This window comes from Bos taurus, chromosome 17 (assembly GCF_002263795.3).
Source record: "Bos taurus isolate L1 Dominette 01449 registration number 42190680 breed Hereford chromosome 17, ARS-UCD2.0, whole genome shotgun sequence".
NCBI lineage: Eukaryota > Metazoa > Chordata > Mammalia > Artiodactyla > Bovidae > Bos > Bos taurus.
The window spans coordinates 29,773,997-29,792,090 of record NC_037344.1 but is presented as its reverse complement, the minus strand read 5'-3'; the positions used below and the strand labels follow the sequence as shown (position 1 = coordinate 29,792,090).

General features: G+C 35.1%; 1 protein-coding gene across 3 annotated transcripts; it reads left to right on the top strand.

The window, feature by feature from the left end:
- Positions 1-81: 81 nt before the first annotated feature.
- Positions 82-17,109, top strand: PLK4 (polo like kinase 4). Of its 3 annotated transcripts, none has more exon segments than NM_001083427.2 (16): positions 82-346; positions 1,002-1,097; positions 1,819-1,914; positions 1,996-2,110; positions 4,588-5,611; positions 6,333-6,433; positions 8,582-8,718; positions 9,540-9,644; positions 10,026-10,128; positions 11,647-11,796; positions 12,543-12,676; positions 12,773-12,864; positions 13,002-13,149; positions 13,891-14,031; positions 15,222-15,328; positions 16,483-17,104. In NM_001083427.2, coding segments are annotated over 16 exon segments (2,682 nt in total). In that variant the 5' UTR covers positions 82-316; the 3' UTR covers positions 16,586-17,104.
- Positions 17,110-18,094: the final 985 nt, after the last annotated feature.

Below are 18,094 nucleotides of genomic sequence, written 5' to 3'. Positions count from 1 at the left end.
GCGGGAGGGCTAAGGCGCCTACCACGCATGCGCGGCCCGGCTCAACCTCTTCGGAGCGACCCGCCTCTTTACGTCACCTCCAACCTCTAAGGACAGCCACCGGCGGGAGTTTTTCAAAATGGGAGCGCGGAGGCGCCGCCCAGGCGTCAGAAGGTGCCCGGTAGACCTTTCTGTGGCTGTGCTGTCGTCGCAAAGAGCGGCGCCCTAGAGAGCCGAGCCTGATGGGCGCCAAGACCTGCTGGCTGCTTGGAGTGCTGCCTCGAAGGAACTGCGTGAAGGGAGCTGATCCGGGGAGCACGGGCCGCGGCCTGGAAATATGGCGACCTGCATCGGAGAAAAGATCGAGGTGAAAAGACTCGGCAGTCCCCAGTAGGGCGGGCGGGAGTCGGAGTGCCGGGTCTCGAGACTCTGGCAGGAAGGGGATAAGACGAAACTAACTGCTGCTGGGCGGGCTCCGAAGTGCCTGGGGAGGGTCCCAACCACCCGGGCCCGGCTGTTTGGGGGCGGAGCGGCCCGCCCCTCGGAGATGCGGCGGCGGTGGGACAGGTGAGTCCCTTGCGGCCCCGCCCTTCTGTCCGTAGATACGGCGCCCCCTGGTCAGTGATCCCGCCGGAGCTGCCGCGCTAGAGCTGGGCTAGGGTGTCTCCCCCTTCTCCAAGGGGATGGCGGTTACCTCCGGCGGGACCTGCGGCGGGATTCCGTTCCAGCCCTTAGCTCTCAGGGGTTGGCTGGAGGTGGGAGGAGGGAAGAGGTTGCTGAGGCTAAGGAACCAGATCATTAGGGTGCTGTATCTAGAAACCAGCCTGGAAGCTCACAGACACACAAGCCGTCAACATGCTGTCTACCCCAGACACCAGCTGTATTGAGGTGTAATACCTGCTTGAATTTTAAATGCAAATTCTCCTTTCGATCCTTTTTATCCTCTTTCCAGTTCCTTCCTATTTCTCTTCCTTTCTACTTCTGGGAGTCATCACACATATTCTTTAATTTTAACTTTTAAGGATTTTAGAGTTGGAAATCTGCTTGGTAAAGGATCATTTGCTGGTGTTTATAGAGCTGAGTCCATTCACACTGGTTTGGAAGTTGCAATCAAAATGGTAAGAATATATTAATCAGTTTCTCACTTCTACTTTGCAAATAACTAGAGAGGTTTGCTACTTGAGATGTTAGAAACTCCTTACCTGCCAGCCTTTCCTTTATGGTGTAAAAAACCCATTGCTTAAGCAAAAGACGGTAATTCCAACAGGTGAATTTAAGGATATCTTAAATAAATGCCTTATCTTTACTAATGTTCATTAGATCTAGTATCTGTTCTAATTATGCATACTTGGAGTAATTGGTAGAAATCAAAGAACAAATAATAATTTGTTTATAAGAAGAAGAATACCCTTGTGCATAATTCTGTTTTGCACTGTAACAAGCTAAAATACTATTCTTGATTGTTAGGAGTTAGTCTAACTGGAGTAATAAAAGCAGATTAATAAACACCTAAACCAGTAGAAAAAGGGAAGGGAAGTTTTCTTTTAAAACTTTGCTAAATTTGTGTTGTTGTTGTTATCATAGATACTATAGTTGAGCTATAAATTCTTTAAGTTGATAGAGTATATTGGAATGTATTGGAGAAATTTATTGAATGTTCATTCTGCCAAGCACTCTGCTGGGTGCATGGGGAAAACAGACAACAGAATAAATTGATCTAAAAAGTAGATAAAAGGACTAAATAATATTTCAAAGTATATTTTCTTTTTTCAAAGTTAACATGACAAATTCACATTTGAAAGTTTATCGTGAATGTTTGAAACTCTCATGTTATTTTAGATAGATAAGAAAGCCATGTACAAAGCTGGAATGGTACAGAGAGTCCAAAATGAGGTGAAAATACATTGCCAATTGAAACATCCTTCTATCTTGGAGGTAAGATACACATTTTATAAAAGTGGCCAAGGACATTGAATTTTTCTCTATTATAATTTATTACACCCTTTTACATTTCAGCTGTATAACTATTTTGAAGATAACAATTATGTGTACCTAGTATTAGAAATGTGCCATAACGGAGAAATGAACAGGTATTTAAAAAACAGAAGAAAACCATTCTCAGAAAATGAAGGTAAGCCATACTTCTTTTTTTTCCTTTAAAAAAAATTTTTGGTAGATATGAGTTTTACTTTTTGTAGTTTTGACGAATGTACTATTTTGTAATATTTAATAAAACTGTTTCAATTATTACTTTAGGCTACAAAAGGAGACTGTTCCCCCCCACCAAACTTTAAACAGCTGTTAATTCATGTGAATAATTTAGATGTTATAGAAATAAAGTAGGAGAAATTTACTATCCTTTATTTTAAATCATTGGTCACGGTTTAATGTGTATCCTTTGACATCTAGAAAATTATAAAGTAGTTTCTGAACCCATTTGCTGTAGAAAATGTCAAACATTTAAACTGAGAGAGTAATATGAGCCCCTATGAACTTACCAATCATCTTTCAGAACTATCAACTCATGGTCAAATAGTTTCATCTTACTCTTCTTATTCCCCCAGTGCCCCAGAGTGTTTTGAAGCAAATCATAGACATCTTTTTATCTCTAAATGAGACAGACTTAAAAAAAAAAAAAAGTAAGCACAAAGTCACTATCACACCTAATAATTCTTTACTATCAAACACATTGTCAGTTTCAGCTTCCACAGTTTCTTAGAAGTAACATTTTTATATTTCAGATCAGGATCAAGTAAGGTCCATGTATCATCATACAAATGATTGTTTTCTATCTGTCTATTTATTTATTTAGGCTGTGCTGCGTCTTAGTTGCAGCTCCCAGAATCTTCATTGAGGCTTGCAGACTCAGTTGTGGCATGCATGCAGGATCTAGTTGCCCAAGCAGGGATTGAACCCCGGGCCCCCTGATTTGGGAGTTTGGAGTCTTACCCACTGGACCACCAAGGAAGTTCCAGAAATGATGGTTTTCAAATTATCTTACCCTGCTAACTGAGATTGCAGGCTAGATTGAAATCTAAGAAAGATGGTTGTTGACAGGCTTTTTTGTCCATTTGATTCTATATTTAACCCATTTAGAAAACAATTTGGTCACACATATTAAGAGTCATGGAAACGTTTATATCCTTAGACTGAAAGTAAGTACATTATACAAATTGAAAAATTCATATACATATTGATGATGAATACTGTATATTTTCATAATACTGTAGGGTCTTCTTATATAGTAGGGTCTTCTTATATAAGACATAATTTACAAAAAGTAGGAAGGAAATGAATTACCAATTTAATTAAAACCAAGAATGTATATCACAAAAGATACTGTCAACAAATTTCCTGGTAGCTCAGACGGTAAAGCATCTGCCTACAATGCAGGAGACCCGGGTTCGATCCCTGGGTCGGAAAGATCCCCTGGAGAAGGAAATGGCAACCCACTCCAGTATTCTTGCCTGGGAAATCCCATGGACCAAGGAGCCTGGTAGGCTACAGTCCATGGGGTAGCAAAGAGTTGGACACGACTGAGCAACTTCAACAAATTTCAAAGTTAAAGATAGGAAGAAAATATTTATAAAATAAATGGCTGGCCAATTAACATTTAATATATAAGGCATGCCTGGACTTCCCTGGTGGTACAGTGGTTAAGAGTCCCCCTGCCAATGCAGGGGACATAGGTTCAATCCCTGACCCAGGAGATTCTACACGCCACAGAGAGACTAAGCTCTTGCTGTAGAACCAGCCATCGAAACCTGAGCCATGTGCCATAACTACGAGCCTATGCTCTGCACACACAGTGAGAAGCCCATGCACCATGCAGTGAAGAGTAGCCCCTGCTCGCTGCAACTAGAGAAAGCCCGCACACAGCAGCAAAGACCCAGCGCAATCAAAAAAGAAAAATAAGGCATGCCTAAAAAGAAAAAGACAAATGAATAGGAAAATGGATGAGGGATATAAGGACACTGTTCACAGAAGAGAAAGTATAGCTGGCCAATTCCCAGGTGGTGAAGTGGTAAAGAATCCACTTGCTAATCCAGGAGATGTAGCTGATGCGGGTTCAATCCCTGGGTCAGGAAGATCTCCTGGAGAAGGAAATGGCAACCAAATCCCATGGACAGAGAGCCTGATGGGCTACAGTTCATGAGGTCGCAAAGAGTCAGACACGACTGAGTATGCGTGCAGAACATAGGGACATCAAAGGAACTTTAGGTTGCTTTCCTCTTTTTTAAAATTTGAGCATGTTTATGAATTTTTTGTTTAATTATAAATATTTTCTCTTAATTTCTATGGACTTCTGGTTACCCTAGTTAACCCTAGTCATTCTCAATTCTTAATAAAAGTAAGTATCCCTTAACTGTATTAGAAAACTCATCAGTTGTAAAAGACAAAGATTACAAGGAGTGCCTCGATGTCTTAAAGGGAAATATTAAAGAATATTATAAAATTATCAGAGTGGTATTTTGGTTGGTGAAACTAAGCCACAAACCAGTTCATTAATTGTAATATTAGCTTATGTGCTTGGGTTTCGTAATGTATTCTAAATACTGAATCTTCAGATTTTATAAGTTGTAACTTTTATTTTTTGCATTCTAACAGCTCGACACTTCATGCACCAAATCATCACAGGAATGTTATATCTCCATTCACATGGTATATTACACCGGGACCTCACACTTTCTAACCTCTTACTTACACGTAATATGAACATCAAGATTGCTGATTTTGGGCTGGCAGCTCAGTTGAAAATGCCACATGAAAAGCACTATACATTATGTGGAACTCCTAATTACATTTCTCCAGAAATTGCAACTCGAAGTGCACATGGACTTGAATCTGATATTTGGTCCTTGGGCTGTATGTTTTATACGTTACTTATTGGGAGACCGCCTTTTGACACTGACACAGTCAAGAACACATTAAATAAAGTAGTATTGGCAGATTATGAAATGCCAACTTTTTTGTCAAGAGAAGCCAAGGACCTTATTCACCAGTTACTTCGTAGAAATCCAGCAGATCGTTTAAGTCTGTCTTCAGTATTAGATCATCCTTTTATGTCCCGAAATTCTTCAAAAAAAAGCAAGGATTTAGGAACTGTAGAAGACTCGATTGATAGTGGACATGCCACAATTTCTACAGCAATTACAGCTTCTTCCAGTACCAGTATAAGTGGTAGTTTATTTGACAGAAGACGACTTTTGATTGAACAGCCACTCCCAAATAAAATGACTATATTTCCAAAGAATAAAAATCCAAGTGATTTTTCTTCTTCAGGAGATGGAATCAGCTTTTATACTTCATGGGGCAATCAAGAACAAGAAACCAGTAATAGTGGAAGGGGAAGAGTAATCCAAGAGGCAGAAGAAAGACCACATTCTCGATACCTTCGTAGAGCCCATTCGTCTGATAGATCTGAGACTTCTCATGGTCAGTCTAGAGTGAAAACATACACAATGGAACGATGTTACTCAGCAGAAATGCTTTCAAAATCCAAACGATCAGGAGTGGAGGAAAATGAAAGATACTCACCCACAAACAACGATGCTAATATTTTTCACTTCTTTAAGGAAAAAACATCCAATAGTTCTGGATCTTTTGAAGGACCTGATAACAATCAAGCACTGTAAGAATAATTCTATCAAAAGCATTGTACTTTTAGATAAGCATTGTATTATCACAAACATGAAGCTGCTTGTAACTTAGGTTGGGGGTACCTTTTTTCTAATCCTATCAGATATTCCTGGGGCACTTCTTAACTATGATTTCTATTTTTTAATAGGGAGAAAGTCAGAATGATAATTTTGAATTGTAGTTAAGAATTAAAATGAGTATATGTGCTCATGGATGTATCTGTAGTATGTGTTTAATACTTTGGAATTTTTAGTGTCATGTTTAATTTTATATGAAGCAGGTCTCAAGTGCAGTATATCATATTTTAAACATGTGTGATCCCTAAAGTACTCTTAACAGTAACCATACATAAACACACACACAGAGTAGCTGAGCTTAAGTGACGAGTAATCATACTGTTACCTGCTTCTCATGTGAAGACTAGGTTTTTAGTGACTAGTGTTTGGGTTTTTTTTTTCCCTCTAATTTTTATTCTTAAATTACAAGAGGATAGTAGCCATATAGAAATAGTGTCACAGTGCTTTGGGCATTTTGGCATGGGAATTTAGCTTTGTAGAGACAATTTAGTTATGTAAATATTGAGTTCTACTATTAATCTAAGTTTTTAGGTGTTCGTATTAAAAGAAATCTCTTTTTAAAGTATTTTTATCTTACAAAGTTATTATCAGATAATTTTTTATTAGTTTATGGAAAAATTTTTTTTCTTTCTTTAGCTCCAATCATCTTTGTCCAGGAAAAACTCCCTTTCCATTTCCTGAACAGACACCTCAGACTGAAATGGTGCAACAATGGTTTGGGAATCTGCAAATAAATGGTCAGTTTTTAATGGACTATTTAATAAAATATTAATAATTTGGCCACTTAGCAAGCATTGCAGTTTTCTCTTTGGATTTTCTTAAGGAAATAATGGCATTTTGAATAAACCTAGTTATAATAATAGTAAAAACAATACATTTTGAGTATTTATCAACCACTGTCTTTAATGCTTAACATATATTATTAACTTTTTAAATTCTCACAAAAACTATAGGAGGAAGACACTATTATTACCCTGTCTTACAAATGAGGAAGTTAGAGTGCACAAAGCTTAATTTGCCAAGCCACACTGTCCATAAATAGAAGAGACATGAGTCTAACACACGCTCTGGCTCAGAGACTTCAGTCTCTAAACCCCTCTGCTCTCACAGTCGCTCTGTAATTAGTACCTGTATCAGTGCCTATAAAATAATCAAAAGATGGTTGATTTTATTTTTAACTATAAGGGGGTATGGATATCATAGTATACCAGTGGGACCTCGCATACACTACACAGCTACTAAAACCTAAACACTGTTAAACAGCTGTCATTAAGTCATTATTTCATTTATAGACCCAGAGTTTGAAAGTTAAACATTTCTCCTTCATGAACATGCTAGATTCACAGAAGTGGGTTGGAAAATAATTATGGGCAAAAGTGAGAATAAAAAAGAAACATATGGAAGAAACATATGGAGAGGAGAGGATAATTTTTTACTAAGTATCATATTACTTCAGACAAAGTACATAATATATGGGTGTAATTTAAGTAGAGTTGTTTTGTCACCACAAATCTATTTTTTTGTATGTGTATTATTTTCAAGAGCCCAAAAGATAATTAATCTTCTCGTATGTACTTGTTAAAGCTGATAATTCAACCTTATGTGTTTTAAACTATAAAACTGCCCTGTGCTTAAATCTTGTACTTAACCTTCTACTGTGTTTATAGATACTTCTTGTGTGGTAACATGGACATGTCTGGGGTAACCTTGTTTATAATACTCTAGTAGTGCTGCTGCAATTTTAAAGTATATTACTTGATATAAGATATTTCCTATTATAATGGTGGTGAGGAGGGGAAGCATGTAAAAGTCACTTAAGGGGAAAACCTAGATACAGATTTTTAGATTTAGCATTAGAAAAATTGCCTTACGAAGTTTTATATACTCTAATCATTTTAAGGGCTTTTAAAAAAATAATGTCTGTCTCCATGTGAACTCTAGAACTGTTGATATATAAAATTTAAATAGGTAAAGTTCAACAAGAGCTTTTTTAGAAATGTAGCTACAAATAACATTTGTAATATTAAGTATTAATCATATTAAAGCTATTTAGTATATTTCAGTGTGTTTTAGCTTTAGTTGCATATTTTGTAAGTAAAAATGAAATAGTCCTTAGCTTACATGTTATGTAGAATGATTATTTGGGAACTCCTCTCAAATCTGTATTTATTGCAGCATTGGCAGTTGCTTGTTTAGCATTAGTAGGTGACCCATTTAGTAGGTGACTAGTTTTTGCTTTGATTGAAAAATTAATTTCATATTGGTATCTTTTCTTTCTTAGTCTTAGATTTAAAGGTATTCCTTTGCAGGCTAGCTTAAAATATCCTTTTAAAGTCACTATCTTTTTTTAAAGTCACTATTATGCCATATCTTTTTTTCTCTTTTTGTGGCCGCACTGCATGGCTTGTGGGATCTTAGTTCCCGGACCAGGGATTGAGCCTGGGCCCTTGGCTGTGAAAGCTCCAATTCCTAATGGCTGGACTGCCAGGAAGTCCCTTATGCCATATCTTAAACTGAAAAATTATGTTTTTTTTTTTTAAACTAGATTTCTTTTGTTCTTCATAAAAAATTATGCTGTTGTAACCAGCATGACATTGTTTTGTGTAGACTTGACTTTAATTATTCACTAAGTTGCTTTATTTTATGTATACTGTAGCTCATTTAAGAGAAGCTACTGAGCACCACAGTATTAGCCCAAACAGATTTCCAGGGCCATCCAGATTTGCAGGACACATCAGGAAATGCCTAGACTGATACAAGAGCCAAAAGAAGCCGCAATGCTTCTGACAATGCATGTTCTGTAAAACATTTGAATACCGTGAAATATATGACTGCATATCACACTAAACCTGAAATAATTCAACAAGAATCTGTTTTTGGCTTAGATCCTTCTTGTGAACAAAGCAAGACTAGGGGTGTGGAGCCACCGTTGGTCTATCAGAAGCGTACATTACGAAGCATTACATCTCCTTTGACTGCTTATAGGTTAAAACCAATCCGACAGAAAACCAAAAAGGCCGTGGTATGTCTGTTATTTTTCTAAATCACTGTATGATTTCCTTGAGTATATGGTTTCTGGTATCAAGCATGGTATCTTTTCGGTTCCCTATAATGTCCCTGCATTTTTTATATGTACTTGATAAACTCACGTAAGAGAAAAGAGATTGCATGTTTATGGAAAAATAGCTATTGTTTTCTTCTGGATACTTTAAGAATGGTGAACTGATATGAACTTTAAATTGTTGATAATGAAAAACATTTAGAAGTAATATTGGCCAAATGCTGTGTTAAATATTATTCACAATCCTAATCACTAAATTAATATTAGTATTTTATCTTTTGTTTTCATTTCTATATTTAATCCAGTCTCAAAAAGATAAACTAGAAAATATAACTTTTTAACATCTCGAACTATTGATGTTTTAACAGGAATATGAAAAATAAGTAGAGGATTTTTTTTTTTAATGTTGTGTGTATTGGGAATAGTGATATTTACTTTTTAATTCCCTATTCATCCTGTTTGTCCCTTGTTTTCCATTTCACCCAGTCTTGCCTTTAATTGGAGGGCTATTCTTTCCAAAGCCCTTAAATTCTCCACCCTGCCTTCTGCTTCCTTTCTGCTCACTGGTTATTTCACGCCTCATTATACCATCTCACCTTTACTCCTTATGTTTCACAGTTGTGCTCACATACACCTGTGATCTAGACTATTGCAGTGAAGCAGCTATTTTATGTTAATTTTTGGTTTTGCCATGGTTAAGTACTTTGCTTTTCACTAATATATATGTCAGAATGTTCTGATAAATAATTGTTACTGATTTTAGTTTTTGTTTTTTTTTTTAGGTGAGCATACTTGATTCAGAGGAGGTATGTGTGGAGCTTCTGAAGGATTATGCATCTCAAGAATATGTGAAAGAAGTTCTTCAGATATCTAGTGACGGGAGTATGGTAATGTAGATTCACTTTTATTATCTTGCAGCTTCATCACTTTTATTATCTTGCAGCTTCATCACCTAAGTATTTACCATTCCATTCATTCTATTACAAAACAATTTTTTAAATTACTTTTCCTGATATGATAGTATATATAGAATTCAAAAACTAAAATAGCATACTAAAATAGTGTGGTTTAAAAATAATTATAACTAGTAACAAAATCTAAACTTTAGGCTTAAGTTTAAACAGTGAAAAAATTACTTTTAGAATATTTAGTGTTTTCAATAAAAATAAAATTTAATATTCATGTGAGCTCTTTTTATAATTTTAGTGACAAAATATAGTTCTTTAACTTAATGGCATATAATTAAAATTCTTAAAATTTTTTGACAGATCACTATTTATTATCCAAATGATGGAAGAGGTTTTCTTCTTGCTGATAGACCACCCTCACCTACTGATAACATCAGTAGGTACAGTTTTGATAATTTACCAGGTATGTAAATTTACCAGGGAATAAATTTAGATAATGGATTTATATAAATCCATAGACATAAACTCTATACATGTGGATATCATAAATTGTAGGTATTTTGCCTTCATTTGGGCTGTAAGTTATGTTGTTATAACTTTGTATCTGGTGAGATGTGCTGTACCTTACTAATTCAGTGTTCAGGCATGTTCTGTGTTAAAATGGAATTTTACTTTATTTAAGGAAAAACTCTGGAATATTAGTCATGTGTCCACAAATATACTTTGTACACTTGTTTAGTTACAATTTGTCTAGAATAGTGTTAAAAATTCAACGTGAAGTATCTGGTTTTTTACTTTTGAAATCTTTCTGTGCTACATAATGATGCCTTGTAATTGTGGTTAATCAAATTTGACTCCCAGTTCAGTTTCTGGATATTATGAATTAGAAAATTAAGTACTGAGCAGTAAGACTTCCCTAAGGTGACTTAAAAGAAAATGAGAGAACCTATCTAACCTAACCTTATTAGAATTAAAGCAGGTAGGCAAGACTATTAAATATTATAAATGACCACTGCTGCTTCTGCTGCTTAGTCACTTCAGTCATGTCCAACTCTGTGTGACCCCATGGACTACAGCCCGGTAGGCTTCTCTGTCCATGGGGATTCTCCAGGCAAGAGCCACTGGAGTGGGTTGCCATGCCCTCCTCCAGGGGATCTTCCTGATCCAGAAAGTGAACCCAGGTCCTCCACATTGCAGGCAGATTCTTTACCATCTGAGCCACCAGCTGCTGCTGCTAAGTCGCTTTAGTCGTGTCTGACTCTGTGCGACCCCATAGATGGCAGCCCACAGGCTCCCCCGTCCCTGGGATTCTCCAGGCAAGAACACTGGAGTGGGTTGCCATTTCCTTCTCCAGTGCAGAAAAGTGAAAAGTGAAAGTGAAGTCACTCAGTCGTGTCCGACTCTTAGCGACCCCATGGACTGCAGCCTACCAGGCTTCTCCGTCCATGGGATTTTCCAAGCAAGAGTACTGGAGTGGGGTGCCATAGCCTTCTCCGTGAGCCACCAGGGAAACCCATAAATGACCACGGTTATAGGGAACTACAAAAATTTAGCATGCTGTACTTTACTAATATAAAAAGTGCTACATTTCTTTTTCTCAAAGTCATTTGGTTCTGATATCTTAGATAGAACTCTTTTCATTTATTAAAACTTCCCTAGAGTCATTATCTTACTTTTAATAAGGAGTCAGTGATTCAAAGAGAGATTTTTTTTTTTAATAGTCATGATACTAATCCATCAGATTTTGTTACATACATCTTGGGAATTTTATTATACTGTCTTTAGTTTTCATTAAAATAGTAGACTTCCATCTCTAAAATATTTTATTTTTAATAGGATTATTAACCATGGGTAATGGAATTATTAACTTTTGACTTAAATTTTTGAGAAAGAGTAGAAATAAATATTAAGACCATTACTGAATTTATGTCAACATTTTCATTCCCTAAGATTAGGTAACTTCTTTCTTTTGTCTGCCTAGAAAAGTACTGGCGAAAATATCAATATGCTTCCAGATTTGTACAGCTTGTAAGATCTAAATCTCCTAAAATTACTTATTTTACAAGATATGCTAAATGTGTTTTGATGGAGAATTCCCCTGGTGCTGATTTTGAGGTTTGGTTTTATGATGGTAAGTGCCATTTAGAAATGGTTATTTTTTTCCCCTTTAGCTTGTAACTTTGTAATTGTGGGTTTGTTTTTTTAATTCAGCACAGTTTGGTTCTTTTTTTGCCCACACCATGTGCTTGTGGGATCTCAGTTCCCAGACCAGGGACTAAAACCCAGGCCACAGGAAGGAAAGCTCAAAATCCTAACCACTAGAGAACCAGGGAATTCCCTAGCACAGCGTGCGTGCGTGCGTGTGTGTTTAACAACATTGATTGATATGCTACTTCTTATTAGAACTTAAATGGACATATACCAGATGTTTAGAATAATAAATATTGCAAAAGGATAAGGTTGAACCAGAGAATCTTAATTTCTAAATCTATAAAGATGTTTACTTTTTAATCTGTAAAGTTTCCTCCTTTATGTGTTCTAAGGGACACAGAATATATACTCACACAGTACACATAATTATAGCTGTCCTTCACTTACGTATTTGTATGAGTAGTGGTTTTTGAAAAATATAAAAGTATCAAACTTAAGCCAGATGTATGCAGAAAAGAAAAATGGCATATATTTATTGGAATACTACTTTGAGAGCCTCATTTTATTAATGGCCAGTGAGTAAATGTAAATGATACCTTGATCTAGGAGCTATTGTATACTGGAGTATGATAATGAATATAATATCATATATATTCACATATATATTTATATACATATAATGAATATTTATAGAAATGATAAAACATTTTCTGCTTAATTTTTAAGGAGCAAAGATACACAAAACAGAAGATTTAATTCAGGTGATCGAAAAGACTGGCAGATCTTACACCTTAAAAGGTGAAAGTGAAGTTAATAGCTTAAAAGAGGAGGTAAAAATGTATATGAACCATGCTAATGAGGTATGTACCTACTTTTAGTAGGTGTTTTCTTAACCAGTTAATAACATTACAAATGACATAGGTGAAGTAATGACAGAAAGCACTCTTTTGAAACAGGGCCACCGTATTTGTTTAGCACTGGAATCCATAATTTCAGAAGAGGAAAAGAAAAGTGGAAGTGCTCCCTTTTTCCCCATAATCGTAGGAAGGTAAATGTTTGAAATGTATTAAATATGACTAAAATGTGTAAATTTTTTAAGTTTAGTGTTTACATTATGAGCATTCTTCTGTTTTCTGTAAATTGAAAGCTTTAAGGGAATGTATTTGACATGTCTTTCTCCTTCAGAAGACCTAGTAGTACTAGTTCACCTAAGGCCTTAACACCTCCTCCTCCTGTGGATCCAAACTACCCAATGAGAGAGACACCATCTCTGAATAGAATGATCATAAATAGTGCTGCTTCTCCAAAACAGGCACCAGTACTTAATCCTCCTGTAAGTAAATGTATGTCACTTCTGTACTTTTAAACTCTTTGATGATTGCCTAATGTCCTTGATATAAAATTAAAACCACCTGTGGTCTTACCATCACCTAGCTACTTTTCCAGCCTCATCCTGAACTACTTTACCCCAGCACTGTCTGTGCTTAATTATGTCAAACTCTCAGGGCCTTTTCACATGTTGTTCACTTGACCTGCTTTTCTTTTCCTGAACCCTTTAATGGCTTGCTTTCTCCTCCTCCAGCTCTCAGTTTAAGCATTACCTCAGCAAGGCCTAACCTGACTCCTCAGGGAAAACACCAAAGATACTAACGTATATATAGTTTTATTTTTGCTAGTAAAATATCATTAACTTCCTTAATATCCATGATAGGGTCATGGTTAAATAAACTTATATTTTTACCAAATGAACTATCATGCCAATGAAGATGATATAGCAATATAGTAAAATACAAGATTAAAGAAATAGATCTGTGTGTGTGTGTGTGTTCACAAACATTTAATTGTAGCTATGAAAAATTATATCTTTGGGGAAATGAATAAAAGAAGTCTACCAAAATGAAAATGTTTTTTTCCTATCCTGTGCATTTATTTTCTATAACGTGATAATATTTTTTTACCTTTTTTTTTTTTTAATAAATTAAGATAATGAAAATCTGGTCATTATCTACTTTTGCTAAGGTTCATTTACTGGAATGCTTAGAAATGATATCTTCCTTTCTTTTACTGTTTGTAGGTGGTTACAAATGAAGGACTTGGCCTTATGGGTGCAGCTTCTGAAACAAACAGCTCTCCTAGAAGTCTTAAAGATTGTCTCCCTAAATCAGCACAACTTTTGAAGTCTGTTTTTGTGAAAAATGTTGGTTGGGCTACACAGGTGAGAAACTTTTAAGCAAGTGAATTTTAATTTTCTAAGTATGTAGTAATTTGGTTTCCACAGTGATTGGCAGTGACCAAAAAATATAAATTAAAGATTTCTCTTTGCAAGAAAGTTTTTACACCTTTTTTGCATTGGGTGTGTCATTAATAATTTTCAAAATTTTTTATTTGTATACACTTGGAAAACTCTAGATAACTAGTTGATACCAAGTAGAGGTCATAATAATGGCTAAACATTAGGACTTGAGAACGTCCAGGCATTTTAAGTTTTAGAAAGTATTTGTAATCTATATTAGAGTAACTTTGATTTGGCTGAAAAGATTTTTTGAATTTTAAAGTTGGGTCTACACTGAATTGCAAACTTAAAGAATTTTATGTAGGTGTAAACCTATATGTGTATGTTATCTGAAAACTTGAATTTTGGAGACTTTTGAGTATAGCACATGGAATTTTTACTTACCAGTGAAGTAAAATACAGCTTAGTCCTTTATGGAGGTAGGAAATGAAGGGAACGCAGCATTTGTGAGTACCTCCTATGTAGTACCATGTTTTTCACATACATTGTCACGTTATTTCCCAAAATAAAACCTAGTAAAGTTGATGCCATCTCCTTTCAGATAGTAAAATTATGGCTTATGATGGATAGGTTGACTTGCACATTGCTACTAGTTAGTTGACAGAATCTGGATGTAAACCCCAGTGTTGGATTCCTGTACAGTTTGGAGTGGCAGGCACTTGTAAGGATTAGTGACTAAAGGAACAAGTTTCAAAAGCACAGATGTAACGTTCTCAGGCAGAACAAAAATTCTTGTGGCCTAAGAACAAAGAATGGATGAAAATTGTAATCTAATGAAGTGTTGATTGGTAATTTTCTAAATCTGTTCTTAGCTAGAAATACTATGGGAAAGGAAAAACACTTGTTCAGACATCCTAGTAGAAATTAATGGAAAACAGGATTTATGTAGAATAAATTTAATTTCTGATGTCCTATCTATTAAAGGAATCACCTGAAAAAAATACGGGTATTCTCAAATGTTGCTGCCATCACAGCCCCAAATTTGTAGTTACCTAAAGGGTTGTTTTTTTGTTGTTATTTTTTAACTATGTGAAAAACCTGTTAAACACAAGTGCCTTTTAAAAATGTATGCTCTGCTATATAGTAATTTTGTATGCTTACTATTTTTCTAGTTAACTAGTGGAGCTGTGTGGGTTCAGTTTAATGATGGGTCCCAGTTGGTCGTGCAGGCAGGAGTGTCTTCTATTAGTTATACATCACCAGATGGTCAAACAACTAGGTAAGTTTTAAAATACTGGTTGAGATTCAGCCCTTTGCTATAATTTTTTTTCTCTATATGTTGAAATAAATGACATAAGTTACTCTTTTCATGTTGACAAAGTTCATCTTATTATTTAAACTGTTACATATTCAAAGCAGCTATGGTCTTTTGAAATCCATATTTTATGATTATCTACAGGAATGCAAGGTAGCTGGTATGTATTATCCACACCAGTTGGTTAGATTGCTTTAGCCTTACTGTTCCTTCAGTCTAACTAAGTTGACTCTTTTCAGAAGTAATGGACTTCTGAGTTCTAAGTAATGTATTAATAGTTTATATAAAAGAACACAGAAACAAAGAATCTTTATCTTAATAGATAACCAGACTATTTTTCCCAAATGAAAGGCTGTACCCCCTGATCTAATGTAAAGGGATTAATGATTAAAAGAATTTTTTGAATGTATATATTCATTCTGAATGAGGGTATATGCCAGGCTAATACAATACGTATGCTAACAAAGAAAAATCTGTCAACAACAACAAAAGCAGTGGTTTGGTTTCCACATTTCAAACCATAACTTCCTAAAAAGAGGGAGGGTGCCAATGATGCCAATACAAACATGCTACTTTATGAAAAGTGCTTATTGTGGAGGAAATACTTGGGATACACATAGTTTGTGGGTGTCTACCAACTGCTTTTGTGTGTATATATGCAGTACCATCATTTAAAGAACTCACAGGTTGAGGGGTCTTGTTAAAACAACATCTTCCAAATGTTCTAGAAAGTGGAAAGATACAGGTATAAAATGTTCAAGATAAAAGTTCAGATTTTTACTTGATATGGTAGTTTGGAAAATCTTGATATTTAATGGAAATGTTATTATAATGTGTTTAGCTTGTATTTTCTTTAGGGTCTTCAACTTAATGAGGAATCTAGATTTTCAGCTTGTATAAAATCTGTTCAAGTTTTTTGATCTATTTTATTATTTAAATACATTTAGAAATTGATCTATTTTAAAAGGATACAAATGAGTATGATTTAGTGTCTTAATAATTTTGTATAATCTTTCTGCACTGCCTTTTGCCATTGAAAAATTACTGTGCCTTTTGGTATTCATACAAACCAAGTGATTAAGTTATGATTTTATCTTTTTCTTTTCTGCTTCACTTAGGTATGGAGAAAATGAAAAATTACCAGAATACATCAAACAGAAATTACAGTGTCTTTCTTCCATCCTTTTGATGTTTTCTAATCCAACTCCTAGTTTTCATTGATTAAAGCTCCTTTTAGATATATGTTTAATAAATAACTTTTTTGTTGGCTTTCAAGTGACATTTTTATTTTAAAAAACTTCTTCAGAAAGCCTTTCTGTAAAAGAGAATTTTAATCTGTACCATAAAGGATGTCTGTCTTCCAATGAGAGAACAAAGCAGAATGGAACTTCAGTCACAAAATGTAGTGGTCATAGACTAAAATAGAACACCTAACTTTGCTCTTAGAACATATACCCTTGAAATTACTGTGTTTATATGTTTGTATTGAACAGTCTTTTGAAGCCAAAATATAGATGGTGTGTGGTATATTTGTGCTTTTTTATTGTTATCCCTACTTTAGACATGTTAAGAATCATGGACAAAACATGCTGGAGTTTCTGAATTTTAAACATGTAAATAATGTATATGTTATAAGTAACATATGTAAACATGTATATTTGTTTTATATTTATTTTTGTAGCACTAGTTTGTGATGAAACATTTCTGCAAATGCATTTTTATTAAAAAAATAAATAGTGATAAGTTACTTTATTGATTTATTTACTTAATTTAAAATAACTTAGTAAACTTATTGCCTATTTAAGAGGAGGCAAATGAATTTTAAAAATTAACTTTTTAAATGGTAAGTACATTGTTTCTCTACCTTTATCTGAAAATATCTATATATTAATGATAAACATTTTAACAATGAAGAATTCAACAGTGCAGTTAACATGAGGAATGGTGGCTCAGACAGTAGAGAATCCACCTGCAATCTGCGAGACCTGGGTTCGATCCCTAGGTTGGGAAGATCCCCTGGAGAAGGGCATGGCAACCCACTGTAGTATTCTTCCCTGGAGAATCCCCATGGACAGAGGAGTCTGGCGGGCTACTGTCCATGGAGTTACAAAGAGATATGACTGAGCGACATAAGGAAAAAGAATATTCGATGGTGAGACAGCCATTCTTAATGAAATACTCAAGGTAAAGTAGGAATAAAATGAAACTACTTAAATATAATAAACTGTTACACAGTGTTTTTTTTCCTGCTGATTTTTATAATCAGAGAATATTGGAGCCATTCCATTGAATACCTGTTGTCACAGTTATTCAACACTGATTTGGAGGTTGCGGTCTAAAGCAATGAGAAGATAATAGTTTGTGGCATAAATTGCACAGTTAATAAGAAAGACAACCCAATTTAAAAAAAAAGGACAAAAGATATGAACAGATAATTCACAAAGGAGAAAATCCATAAATGAGTCAGAACATACCACATCTGAAGTTGGAGAAATATAAGACTAAAAAATAATTTCCTTTTATCAAAGAGATTGGTTAAAAAAAAAAGTCCTAGTGCTACCATGAGGAGGGCGTTCTCAGGTGTTGTTGATTAGAGTATAAATGAAAAAGCAATCTGACAATATTAGAATTAACATATTTTAATACACTGGCAATCCAACTTTGGGGAAGAAAATTATATAAACCATTCTCTTAGGGAGAAAAATATGATTAAATGTAAGAATTTCCTCT

Coding starts and splice junctions, on each gene's coding strand:
- PLK4 (XM_010813736.3), top strand. CDS start 317: ATGGCGACCTGCATCGGAGAAAAGATCGAG. Junction 12,677..12,772: donor ATATGAACCATGCTAATGAG/GTATGTACCTAC, acceptor CTTTTGAAACAG/GGCCACCGTATTTGTTTAGC. Junction 15,329..16,482: donor CCAGATGGTCAAACAACTAG/GTAAGTTTTAAA, acceptor TGCTTCACTTAG/GTATGGAGAAAATGAAAAAT.